General features: G+C 39.4%; 1 protein-coding gene across 5 annotated transcripts in view; it reads right to left on the reverse strand.

Moving 5' to 3' along the window:
• Positions 1–9,673, reverse strand: part of Eps15 (epidermal growth factor receptor pathway substrate 15) — a 126,602-nt gene extending 116,929 nt beyond the window's left edge. For 3 of the 5 annotated variants that reach the window (XM_077803671.1, XM_077803670.1, XM_077803674.1), the window contains exons 1-2: positions 9,513–9,673; positions 5,804–5,977 (exon numbers count right to left, since the gene is read on the reverse strand). In XM_077803671.1, the coding sequence (XP_077659797.1) occupies positions 5,804–5,977; positions 9,513–9,545 (207 nt within the window). In that variant the 5' untranslated portion in view covers positions 9,546–9,673. The remainder of the gene's footprint in view (positions 1–5,803; positions 5,978–9,512) is intronic. The other 2 variants (XM_077803672.1, XM_077803673.1) reach the window with 2 other exon arrangements.
• Positions 9,674–12,079: the final 2,406 nt, after the last annotated feature.

Raw genomic sequence — 12,079 nt, forward strand, 5'->3', positions numbered from 1 at the left:
CAGCTACTTGAGAGGAAGGCTTATTATGGGAGGAAGGCTTATTATACCCAGAAGTGGAGAACAATCCAGGCAACAAAGCAAGATCCCCAATTTAAAACAAACAGACTCATTCAATTTATATCTGAGTTGTTAAAATCAGGTACATTGGCAAACTTATAATCCCAGCAACTTGGGAGGCTGAAGCAGGAGGATGGCAAATTTAAGGTCAGCCTAGGCAATTTAGTGAGATCCTGTCTCAAAACAAAACACAGAAAGGATATAGCTTAGCGGTAGAAGTGCCCCTGGGTTCAACCCCCAGTATCAACAACAAAAACAAAAAACAACTAATCTGAGTTATTTACACTGCCTGGTTAATCTGGCTCTACAATTTTGCAGCATTATGACCTTGAAAAAATTGCTTTACTTCAGTGTCTCCCCTTTCTCTTTTTGTAAAGGATACCAAGGATTATCAGATTATCAGTTTATAAAAACTAATGAAAGTTGCCAAGTTGTAAGGATTACTGAAAATAGTAATACATCATAAACGCTCATAAATATTAGTTATTATTATTCTGACAGTCTCTCTCATTCCTTCTGTCTCCCCCACTCTGAATAGTTTTGTTCCTTTACACATTAATAGAGGAATGTAATATCATGTGAATGTTCATTTTCATCCTAAATTTGACTGAAATACTGCTAATAACTGTTTACAAACACCAGCATAAAAAATGTGCCTTGGAGAACACATATACCAGGATTCACATCTCAACTCTACCATTTATAATACAACCCTGAGCAAATAATATAGAAGATTAATTCTGTGTGCTGTGACACACACTTGGAATTCCTCAGGAGATTGAAGCAGGAGTAACACAAGTTCGAGGCCAGCGTGGCAACTGATCAAGGCCTTGTCTCAAAATAAATAAAGCCAGGCACGCATCTGTAATCCTCGATGCTCAGGAGGCTGAAGCAGGAGGATCACAAATTCAAAGACAGCCTCAGCAAGGCCCTAAGCAACTTAGAGAGAACTTGTCTCAATTAAAAAAGGCTGGGGATGTGGCTCTGTGATAAGCACCCCAGGGTTCAATCCCAGGTACCAAAAAAAAAAAAAAAAGAAGAAGAAGAAATAAATTAATTAATTAATTAAATGGGCTATGGGTGTAGCTCAGTGGCACAGCCCTCCCAGTTTCAATCCCTAGTACCAAGGAAGGGAAGGGCACAGTTTTCACATTTATGAAACAGGAAAAAACCAATGCAGATACAAGGTATGACATCAACTTATAACAAATTTGACTACAGGGATAGTTAAAGAAAATATTTACTGAAAGTTGATTTACTTTATGTCCTTTTTCATTCACCAATTTATTTTGTAATCACAATATACCTGCGAAGTCTCAATAATTTATTTCTACTGTCCAAAAATGAGTGAGTCTATGAGGTTAAGCAATGTGTCCCAAGATTACAGAGCTATTCAGAAGCAGAATAAGAATGCTCTTACAGATATATTCTTCTACCTGTGCTCCTTACACTTAAAGATCTAGATCAGAGGCTAGGGATATAAGTCAATGGTAAAGAACCTGTCTAGCCTGTGTGAGGCCCTGGGTTAGATCCCAGGTACCCCAAAAGAAAAAAAAAAATCTAGATTTGGCAGAAGAAAAAAAAAAGACTATAAATTTAAACAAAAACTTTAAAAAATATTACACATAATCAAAAAATGCCAGGGCTGGGCTGTAGCAGTGGCAGAGCACTTGCATAACATGTATGAGGCACTGGGTTTGATCTTTAGCACCACATTAAAAAATAAGTAAATAAATGAACAAAGGCATTCTGTCCATCTATAACTACAAATAACAAACAGGCCTGGGGTTGTGGCTCAGTGGTAGAGTACTTGTCTAGCACGTGTGAGGCACTGGGTTTGATCCTCAGCACCACATAAAAGTAAAAATAAGTAAAATAAAGGTATTGTGTTCATATACAACTAAAAATATTTTTTAATGCCATAAACAGAAAATTTTAAAGAGAAAAAATATTTGTAAAGAAGTTTGGAAAGTGGGCTGGGGCTGCAGCTCAGTGATAGAGTACCTGCCTCGCATATGTGAGGTGCTACGTTGGATCCTCAGCACAACATAAAAATAAATAAATAAAGATATTGTGTCCATCTACAACTAAAAAAATATTTAAAAAAAAAATTTTGCAAAGTGAGCTGGGGTTGTGGCTCAGTGGTAGAGTACTCACCTAGCACATGTGAGGCACTGGGTTCAATCCTCAACACCACAGAAAAATAAACATATAAAATAAAGGTATTGTATCCATCTACAACTAAAACAAAATATTTTTTTTAAAAAAAGAATATGCCAAAGTGCAAATTTTCTAAATATACAAACCCAACAGGAGGTCACATTAAAGTACTAACCAGAAAGTTTCAAAAAAGAAAGTATAAACGGCTGAAGAAGTTAAACCTTAACCCAAAATTTTAAAAAATAACACGTTAAAACAATGAAGTATCATTTCTACATATGAGATAAACAATGATCAAACATTTGATAGTAACTGGGCATAGGAGCCCACATATAATTCCAGTGACTCAGGAGGTTAAGGCAGGAGGATCACAAGTTTGAGGACAGCATTAGCAATTAAACAAGACCTTCAGCAACTTGGTGAGATCTTGTCTCAAAGAAAAAACTAAAAAGTAAACCCTTGGTTCAATCCCCAGCATAGCGGGGGGTGGGGGTGGGGGTCTTCTGACCTAAATATTACAACCACTAGAAACTACTGCACATACACATGAGCACAAAGACATGTAAAAGAATATTCACTGTAGTACTGCTGTTAACAAAGGATTGGAAACAACATAAATGTCCACCATTAGGTGATTAGTTAAATAAATTAATTTACATTCACAAATAAGAATACCATGAAATTTTGAAAATCATGAGGAAGCTCTACATGTACTGATATGGAACAATCTCCTAGATCAGATAAGCTAAATATAATAAGAATAAACTGTGGAAGTTTTTTCCTTGGCATATACCCAAAGTACTTAAAATCAGCATACTCTAGTGAGGTGGACACATCAATGTTTATAACAGCTCGATTCACTATAGCTAAGCTATGGAACCAACCTAGGTGCCCTTCAGCACCTAGGATAAAGAAAATGTGGTATAAATGCAATGGAATATTACTCAGCTTTAAAGAATGAAATTATGGCATTTGCCGGTAAATGAATGGAACTGGAAACTATCATGCTAAATGAAATAAGCCAATCCCCAAAACCAAACGGCCAAATGTTCGACTGTTCTCTCTGAAATGCAGATGTTAGCACATAATAAAGGGGGCAGGATAGAAGTTCAATGCATTAGACAAAGGAGAATGAAGGGAAGGGGGGGCATAGGATTAGGAAAGACAGTACAATGAATCACATATAACTTTCCTCTGTTCATATATGAATATATGACCAATGTAATTCCACATCCTGTACAACCCACAGTATGGGATGTTATACTCCATGCATGTGTAATATGCCAAAATGCATTCTACTGTCATGTATATCTAAAAAGAATGAATAAAAAAATCTTATAGAAACTGCAAAACAGGGCTGGGGCTGTAGCTCAGTGGTAAAGTGCTTGCCTAGCACATGTGAGGCACAGGGTTTGATCCTTAGCACCTCATAAAAATAAATTAAAAAGTAAAGGCATGCTGTCCATCTACAACAGCAAAAAAAAAAAAATTAAACTGGAACAATATACATACACACACACACACACACATACACACACACACACAGAATATTAAGAAAAGTACACTCAAGAAACTGGCAAGTGGGTGGTAGGGCTGTGGCTCAGCAGCAGAGCACTTGCCAAGCATGCATGAGGCACTGGGTTTGAGCTTCAGCACCACCTAAAATTAAGCAAATAAAATAAAGGCATTCTGATCATTTACAACTACCAAAAACACATTAAAAAAAAAGGAAGAAGAAAGAAAGAGAGAGAGAGAGAAAGAGAGAGAGAAACAAACAAACAAACTGGCAAGAATGGCTGCCTCTGAAAAAAGGACTAGGGACCTAGGGAAGGAAGAAGACTTTTCACTAGTATTGCTTTTTTAAAAAAACATGGACTCATGATGGCTCTTTTATTTATGACTATAAAAGACATAAGTCACAAATTCTGAGCCTCAGTATCCTCCAATTAGAAATGATGATAATAACAGCCTAATTCATTGGTTATTATAAGATCAAATGAAAGAACATAAAATGCTTTGTAAATTATAAAGCAGCACACAAAATTATAAATTAGCCTTCTAAGTGATTTCTCCAAACCTATTATAATAATTATTATCATTTCCCTGACCAATTTCTCTAAATCCAAAGATGAGAATTTTAAATGGAAGTATGCTTGTCAAGGAAGCATAAGGCCCTATGTTCAATCTCCAGTAGCATAATAATTTTTTTAAAAAAGTAAAATGATATTTAAGTGTAGAAGCATTCTCAGAATACAGTTTTACTTTAATAGTTAATGATCTCAATTTTTATTGATTTCAATTTAAATGAGTAAAATTTCAAAAACGTTGTCACACAGAAATGCTAAATCAGTTGATTAGAGAAAGAATACATGCTGTTGAAAACAAGGTAAATAAATACAATTACCATACTACTATAAAATCTTAAGTGTTTTCCTTTCAGTCTCTTCTATGCACCCTTAACTGGATTACATCATTTGTCTACATAAAATTTTTCCTGTTTACTGTAATACAGCATTCATTTACCAACATTCCTTAAACTATTAAAAGTTCCCTAACAGACATAATTTTTAATGAAGGTTTATCTTGTAGATGAGGGTTCAAGTGCTTTAAAGTGAAATTCCAGCATAGAGCTTTGTCTAATAAACTCTACCTTTTCATTTATTATACTACTAATTCTCCAAGTTACTAGATCTCTCCATCAGACCATTTTCTTTTTTGATTTCTGGGGTTATAATTTAATTAAGCCCAAAACTCCCAAAGAAGTATATTAAGTGTTTTTATGTTACCTTGAAAAGCAAGTAAATTGAGCCCTTATAAGACTACTAGAGAGGAGAGATTCAGAACTATAATTCATTGCTAAGGATGTTTGATCTTTTTCTACCACATGTTAGTCTTTTACTAGCATTCTATCTGCAAATAAAGTAAAATATGAAGGAATGTACTCTCAGATGACTCCTGGGAGACTTTCTACTGGACAAACCCAACTGTTCCTAATTAATTTAACTATGGCAACCACTCCCAAGTGCTGAACATTCCAAGCCATTTTTCAGAATGGTTAGATATCTCTCAAGGAAGCAGAGACTTCCTGAATAAACTATAAGTACAGGCAAAAATGAAAAATATCATTAATGTGCCTTTTCCATTGTGGAAACTCAAATATCTGTCATGTTGAATAAAATATTACTTTTCTGCTTCAGAGCACGTTGTAATTTTCAAACTCTGCCCTGTACTTACTATCATAATTGTTAAAACAGACCACTAAGGTGAAGTTAATCAGCACAGTGTATTTTTTAATTAAATTAAAAATAAACACCAGAAACTGAAATTATGGGAGATGTTTTCCCTCCAATTTCCCTCCAATACAGTTATATCACTCTTGCAATGTTTTTAAAAAGCACTAAAAGGAAGAGCATTCTTATAACATTTATTGTTTTTAGATCATACACTAGGAGTTTTTATTAAGTTTCAATTTAAGAACTTTTTAAACTATTTAAAAAAAAACCCTATTTCATAATCAAGAGCACTAACTGCACACCCACAATTCTATCAAGATACCACTAAAGGAGACAGGCATGATGGCACACACCTGTATTTCCAGTGACTCAGGAAGCTGAAGCAGGAGGATCCCAAGTTCCAGGCCAGCCTTAGCAACTTTTAGCAAGGCCCTAAGAAACTTAGCAAGACCTTGTCTCAAAATAAATAAAAAATAAAAAGGGCTGAGAATGTAGCTCAATGGTAGAGTACCCCTTGGTTCAATTCCCTGAAACAAAAGAGGAAAAAAAAGAGCATACACTGAAAAAATACAAGAGAGCATTGCATATGTTAAGCATCTAGTACACAAAGAAATAAAACAAAAGAGAAAGCATTAAGTACTACAGATCTCGATTCAAATTTCATATCTATCAATTACTAGCTTATGTAAATTACTTTCCTCATTTATAAAATGAATTGTTAGATGAAGTGAAGTAAAATTCCTAGCAAACAGTAACAGGCAAAAAGACACTAACAGTAATATTATTATTAGGAATACAGATATTAGAAGAAGAAATAAGCAAGTGGAAAAGTTCAAAAAGAAAGTATTACAGATCTTTTTTGTAATCTACCACCATAAGCAAAAAATAAAAATAAAACTTTAAAATAAATTTTAAAGTTAAGAAAACTGAGGAGCTGGGGATATAGTTCAGTGGTAGAATGCTTACCTAGCAATGTTGGATCCCCAACATTGACAAAAAGAAAACTGAGACATAGCCCAATGCCATACAGTTAACTGTTATAAAAGCTGGTTTTGATGCCCTTAATCCCAGTGACTCAGAGGCTAAGGCAGAAGGATGGTGAGTTCAAACCCAGCCTCAGCAACTTAGCAAGGCCTTGACTCACGGAGACCCAATGAAATACAAAAAAGGGCTGGGGTGTGGCTTGGTGGTTAAGCACCCCTGGGTTCAATCCCTGGTGCCAAAAAAAAAAAAAAAAAAAAAGCTGGTTTTGGAACTAATGCGTCATTAACCTAATATCTAATCAACTCTAATCAGCCAGAATAAAATCATATTGATCATTTATTTTGGCAGGGGGTGGAGTAGGAGAACTGGTTGGTGGGCAGAGGAAGGAAAGCATAAACTAAAACATTTTTTATCTTCTCCCCCAAACTGTCAGTTTTGTTCGATTGATAAAAGCCAAAAAATTATAAATATAATCCCAACACAGTGCCTTATCTACATAATAGATACTTTGAAAATATTTGTTGAATGTAGTAAATAAACCTGCTCCAAAACCATCATCACCTCATGACCAAAAGCACAAACTAACTTCAGCATCTGTTTAATCTTCATAATTATTATAAAACCCTTTAGAATTTTCAGTAATTCATATAATAGTTATTCATCACTCTGCTCCGGAGAGAAATGAATTAAGAGTCGTTCCTTGCCTATCAGGTGGTACACATCTATAATCCCACCTACTTGGAAGGCTGAGTCAGGAGGACTGCTGAAGCCCAAGGGTTCCAGGCCAGCCTGGACCATAGAGCAAGACCACCATAAATAACAAAAATTAAAAATACAAAAGATGTCACTACCCTGAGGAATCTCACATTTGAGTATGGCTGTCTAAGTGTGTGTTGGTAGAGTGGGGAGGAGAAATAGAAGGTAATAGAAACAAATCAATATTGAATGTAAAACCAGGTTGCACTGTTATCTGAGTTTATTAGACTCAAGCAGTTTTAAAAAATTAACTTAATTTTTAAAAATTAAAATTAAATTTAAAAACCACAAATGTGCTAAATATGGAAATAATGAGGAGGCACAATAGGAAATATTAACTGGGAAGGTTCTTTTTTTCCTGTGCCTTTATAACTGTATAGATTCTTAGTGTCTTAAGATCAAAATATTCTAAATTGATTTATTTAAATTATCAATAATTAACCGCCATTGTATATTCTCTTAAATATAAGACACTGAAGATTAATACTACTGATTCTGTATTTACTCTTGGGTACATGTTAATACCTAAATATATATAACCACAAGAACATATGTAAATTATTTAAGCAACTAAAAAACGGACAGAGCCTGAAGCAATGATAGTAAACAAAAACTAAAAACACAGTATTAGCCAGGGAGAAAATAAAATATGCACACAACTTAGAAACAATTTTACAGAAGCTTTCAAGAGAACAAAATTTTCAAGAGAGGAAAATTCCTGCCAGAATTTGCCAGCAGAGCCAGAAATCCACAGCTTGCCAGCAGGCACCTCATATAATGCAAGTCACTAACTAGACTCGTAGAAAGTGAACATCTAAAAGTCAATGTTTCTATTCCTCAAATTCGAATTTCAGAAGGACCTTTCAAAATAGACTCATGGGACCAAGACTAAACCATTACATTCCATGTTAAAGGTTCTTCCCTGCTTATTGGTCAAAAAGAATACACAATAGCAAATAAACCTCTAAGGCACAATTCTTGCAAACTGAAGTTCTGAAGTTATTTTTACCTGAGGGATGTGTGTGTGTTCTTATTTCTAAGAAAAAGACTCTTTCACTCTATCTATCCTAGAGTGCTAGGCAAAACACCACAAAGTCTCTTGATCCTAACACAAAGACCAAATGCATGCCCTATCCCAGTGTTAAAGCCTTAAAAGCACCGGAAAAATCTAGGCCACGGAGACAAGATGGCAGGGAGATACCACAAGACAGCTAAAAAGGCTAGGGGGGCTCAGATCAGGGAGTACATGGCCACCAGCTCTACAGAAAACAGGCTGAGAAGGTGAGGCTGAAGAGAGTTTTGGTCGTTAGAGCTGGACGGGACTAACAGGTGTCTGGCACTTCATCACCCTGGACATAGTGGGAAGGCTATAATTGACTTTCTTTACTGAGAGGGAGGAACCAAGCTCCTTAAGTGAATGACGGTTAGACTTTTTCTGTGAAGAACAAGCATAAAAGGCAAGAAGACCCTGAGGACAGGTTTTGGTGAAGATTCTCCCAGGACACACTGATCTGCTAGGTGGTTCCCAGCACCAACCCTAGCCAAAGTGCTACACCTGCTAAAAGAGGTTTCCTCTGTTATCCGTTCGGACAAGCGATTAGGTGAGAGTTCCCCACCCCCAGCCGGGGGGGGAAGTGAAAGTAGATTTGGGTGAAAAAGACTGAATCCGGGGTCTGACCCAGAAGTTAACCTGATCAGGAGCGGAAAAGAGCTAAATTCCTGAATTCAGGAAGGGGCGAGCAGGGCAGGTACCTGAGTAGGATGCGACTTACTGGGAAGCAAGGCTAACTGGAGAGAACTACTGGAGAAAAGGAGGGCTTCCGTCGAATTCCAGCGGGCAAAGGCTGCTTAGCGGGGGCCTGTGCGTCCGCTCGGGAAGGCATTGCCGCCGGTGGCCCAGAGGGCGACCCGCCTGCGACCGGGGGTGAGGCTACTCCGCGCGAGCTCAACAGGAGCTCACCTGGCGGCCGTCTGGCCTGGAAGGGGAAACTTCCTGGGTGGGTATGAGCTGACGCAGCTGAGCCAGCGCGGGACGCGCGAGCGCGGCCCGGGGCACAGTCCACCGGGCCGTGGGCTGGGATGGGGGCCGCGCGGGGCGGGGCAGGGGCGCCGGCCGATTCGGGGCGGGGTCGCGGCCGCGACGGCGGAGCTCTGGCTCGGGATGGCGCCCTGGCTCAGTCACGCACACGCTCTCGCTCGGGCGCACCGGCCGCCTAGCGCGCGACTCGCGAGCAGCTGCCCGGGTCAGCGAAGCTGAGGGCGGTGGGGGAGGGGGCCGGGGGCATCGGCCGGCCGAGCCCGGCGACCGGCAAGCGGCGTTACCTGTGTCAGGGAGAGCTGGGCTGCCGCAGCCATGGTGTTTCCATCATGCACGGGAGGGGAAGGAAGGACGGGCGGACTGGGGCTCGGGGCGGGGAGGAGGCGGAGGGAGAGGCCGTAGGCGAGGCTCGGGCGGGCGGGCCGGCCGGCGGGCGGGCGTCTCCCCGAACTTCGACAACTTCCCTCCTCACCCCGCCCCGCCCCGCACGGCCCCGCCCCGCCCGCCGGCCCGAGCAGGCCGCGGCGGCGCGCAAACCCTGGCGCCGGAGTTAGTGCTGCCAGACCAGAGTTTGCCCTGGGCCGACTAGGAAAACCCGGCGCGGATATAAGTTTGGGGCGGACGGGCTACAGAGGCGGCACCAGATTGTCCTGTGTGAACTTAAGGTAGGTCACCTACTTTGCGCTTCTGTTTCAGAAAAATGAGAGAAAGTATACCCACAGTTAATGTGGCTTCTGAGGACTAAAAGAGATAAGAATTATAAATAATGACAGTACTATATATACTTCAGGCTCTGTACCAGATGCTTTTGTTTTTTACTTGTATGAATGAGGGAACTGAAACAGAAATGCATTACACAAATAAGGGAACAGACCAAAATAAATGTCTTACATAAAGATTAAATAGCTTGATTAGTATCTCAGTTTGCCTCTAAAGCCTTTCCATGTGCTATTATTATAAATAATAATAACTTTTTAAGGTTGAGCGCTAAGGAGCACACCTGTAATCCCAGCGACTTGGAAGCCTGAGGCAGGATGATTGCCAGTTCAAAGCCAGCCTCAGCAATTCAGTGAGACCCCCTAATAAAATATACATATATATATATAAAGGGGGGGGTCGGGATGTGGTTCAGTGCTTAAGGCCTCTGGGTTCAATCCCCAGTACAAAAAAAAAAAAAAAAATAGGTTATTTCCTCCAGCTAAAACCTTTTTAGAAGGAGGAAGGAGTATAGTCCTGCTGCTTGTTCCACTTAGATTTTTAAGTAAGAGAGTCCTGCAGAGGGCTAAGGTTGCTCAGTGTAAGAACAGGTGTGCAAGGCCCTGAATTCAACCCCAGCACCAAGAGGAAAAATAAAACAAAACATTAGGACCTATTTGGTGCCTGAAGCACTCCTAACCTTGCCCTTAGTTCAGCTTGCAAACACTTCCTCCCTTCTGTGGACACAATTCAAGTATCACCTCTTTTGCAAAGTATCTTCTCTCCAAATGAAAGTTACACATTCTCCTTTTTAACCTTTTTTCTCTACTGTATGAAATCATCATCCCCCTAATGACTGTCTACCTCCCTAGATTAAGAATTCCCCAGTGGAAAATAACTGGTTTTGTATTTTTTGTATCTTTTTGTATTCTCAGACATTATTAGCACATAGCTCAATAAAAGCCATATTAAACATAACACATCCTACTTTCTCATGCTGCCACTCTCAATAGGAATAACCAACCAGTTACTTGAAATTCTCATCATCGTAGGCTCAGTTTATATGCTAACTACCTCAAGAAGCCTTCTAGAAGTCCACACCCCACCTCGTAATTGCTCTTATGTGACTTTTATTATGTTCTGTCTTGTTTTAACAACTGAGGGCTTCTCTGCCACTCACTGAACTGAAAAATCTTGAGGACAGGTGACTGACTTACTACTCTGCCTCCCTCACAGTTTAGCTAAGCTTGCTGTAAAGCTGTAGCCTACCCCAAAACCCAGAATTGGTCTTTCTTTCTTAGGCATGGTGGCTTCCCACACCACCATCCAGTTGTGGTGGAAACCACAACTCTTATCAGTCCTACAACCATTACCACTATCATAGTAGTCCCCATTTGGCACGTTAAGAAGGACAGCTGAACAAGACCCAGTTGTAATTAGCACACTTTGGTTTTCAGACTTTTTCCACCACAAACCAACCACCCACAGAAATGCCTGCCAGGAGCTCCTAACTCCACTCAGACCCCTCTGACCAGATCCAGCCTTAAAAAGCAAGCCATACAGGCCTCCCCTTATTTAAGAGAGTCTCCCTTGGCCACTTTATGTTTTTTTTTTGTTTGTTTTTTTTATTCAAAGGAAAAGGGAGTATACTGTTTTAAATAATTCCACTTTGGTGCATTTAACAGCAATAACCACAAGTGATATTTCTACTGGAGTTTTCTATTTTATATTATCACATCTGCATTCCACAATTCACTTCACAAATGAGGTAACAGAGTGTCACAGAGGTTAAGTGATTTGTTCAAGGTTATACAGATAATCTCCAAAGCAGTATTGTTATAGTGAAATGAACAGGGCTCAAACATTAGAAACAAGATTCCAGCTTTGACTCCAGTATTTACTAGTTACATGACCTAAGAGTTGTTATAAAATAACATGTGAATGCATCTAAAGTTGTAGATACACAAGTTAAGAAATATGAAAGTCATAGAGCGGGCTGAGCATGGTGACACATGCCTGTTATCCCAACTACTCCTGCTGAGGCAGGAGGATCACAAGTTAGAGACCAGTCTCAGCAATTTAGCAAGACTCTGTCATAATTTAAAATTTTAAAAAAGGGATAGGGATGTAGCTTAGTGGTAGAGTGTCCCTGGGT

This window comes from Urocitellus parryii, chromosome 11 (genome assembly GCF_045843805.1).
Source record: "Urocitellus parryii isolate mUroPar1 chromosome 11, mUroPar1.hap1, whole genome shotgun sequence".
Lineage (NCBI taxonomy): Eukaryota > Metazoa > Chordata > Mammalia > Rodentia > Sciuridae > Urocitellus > Urocitellus parryii.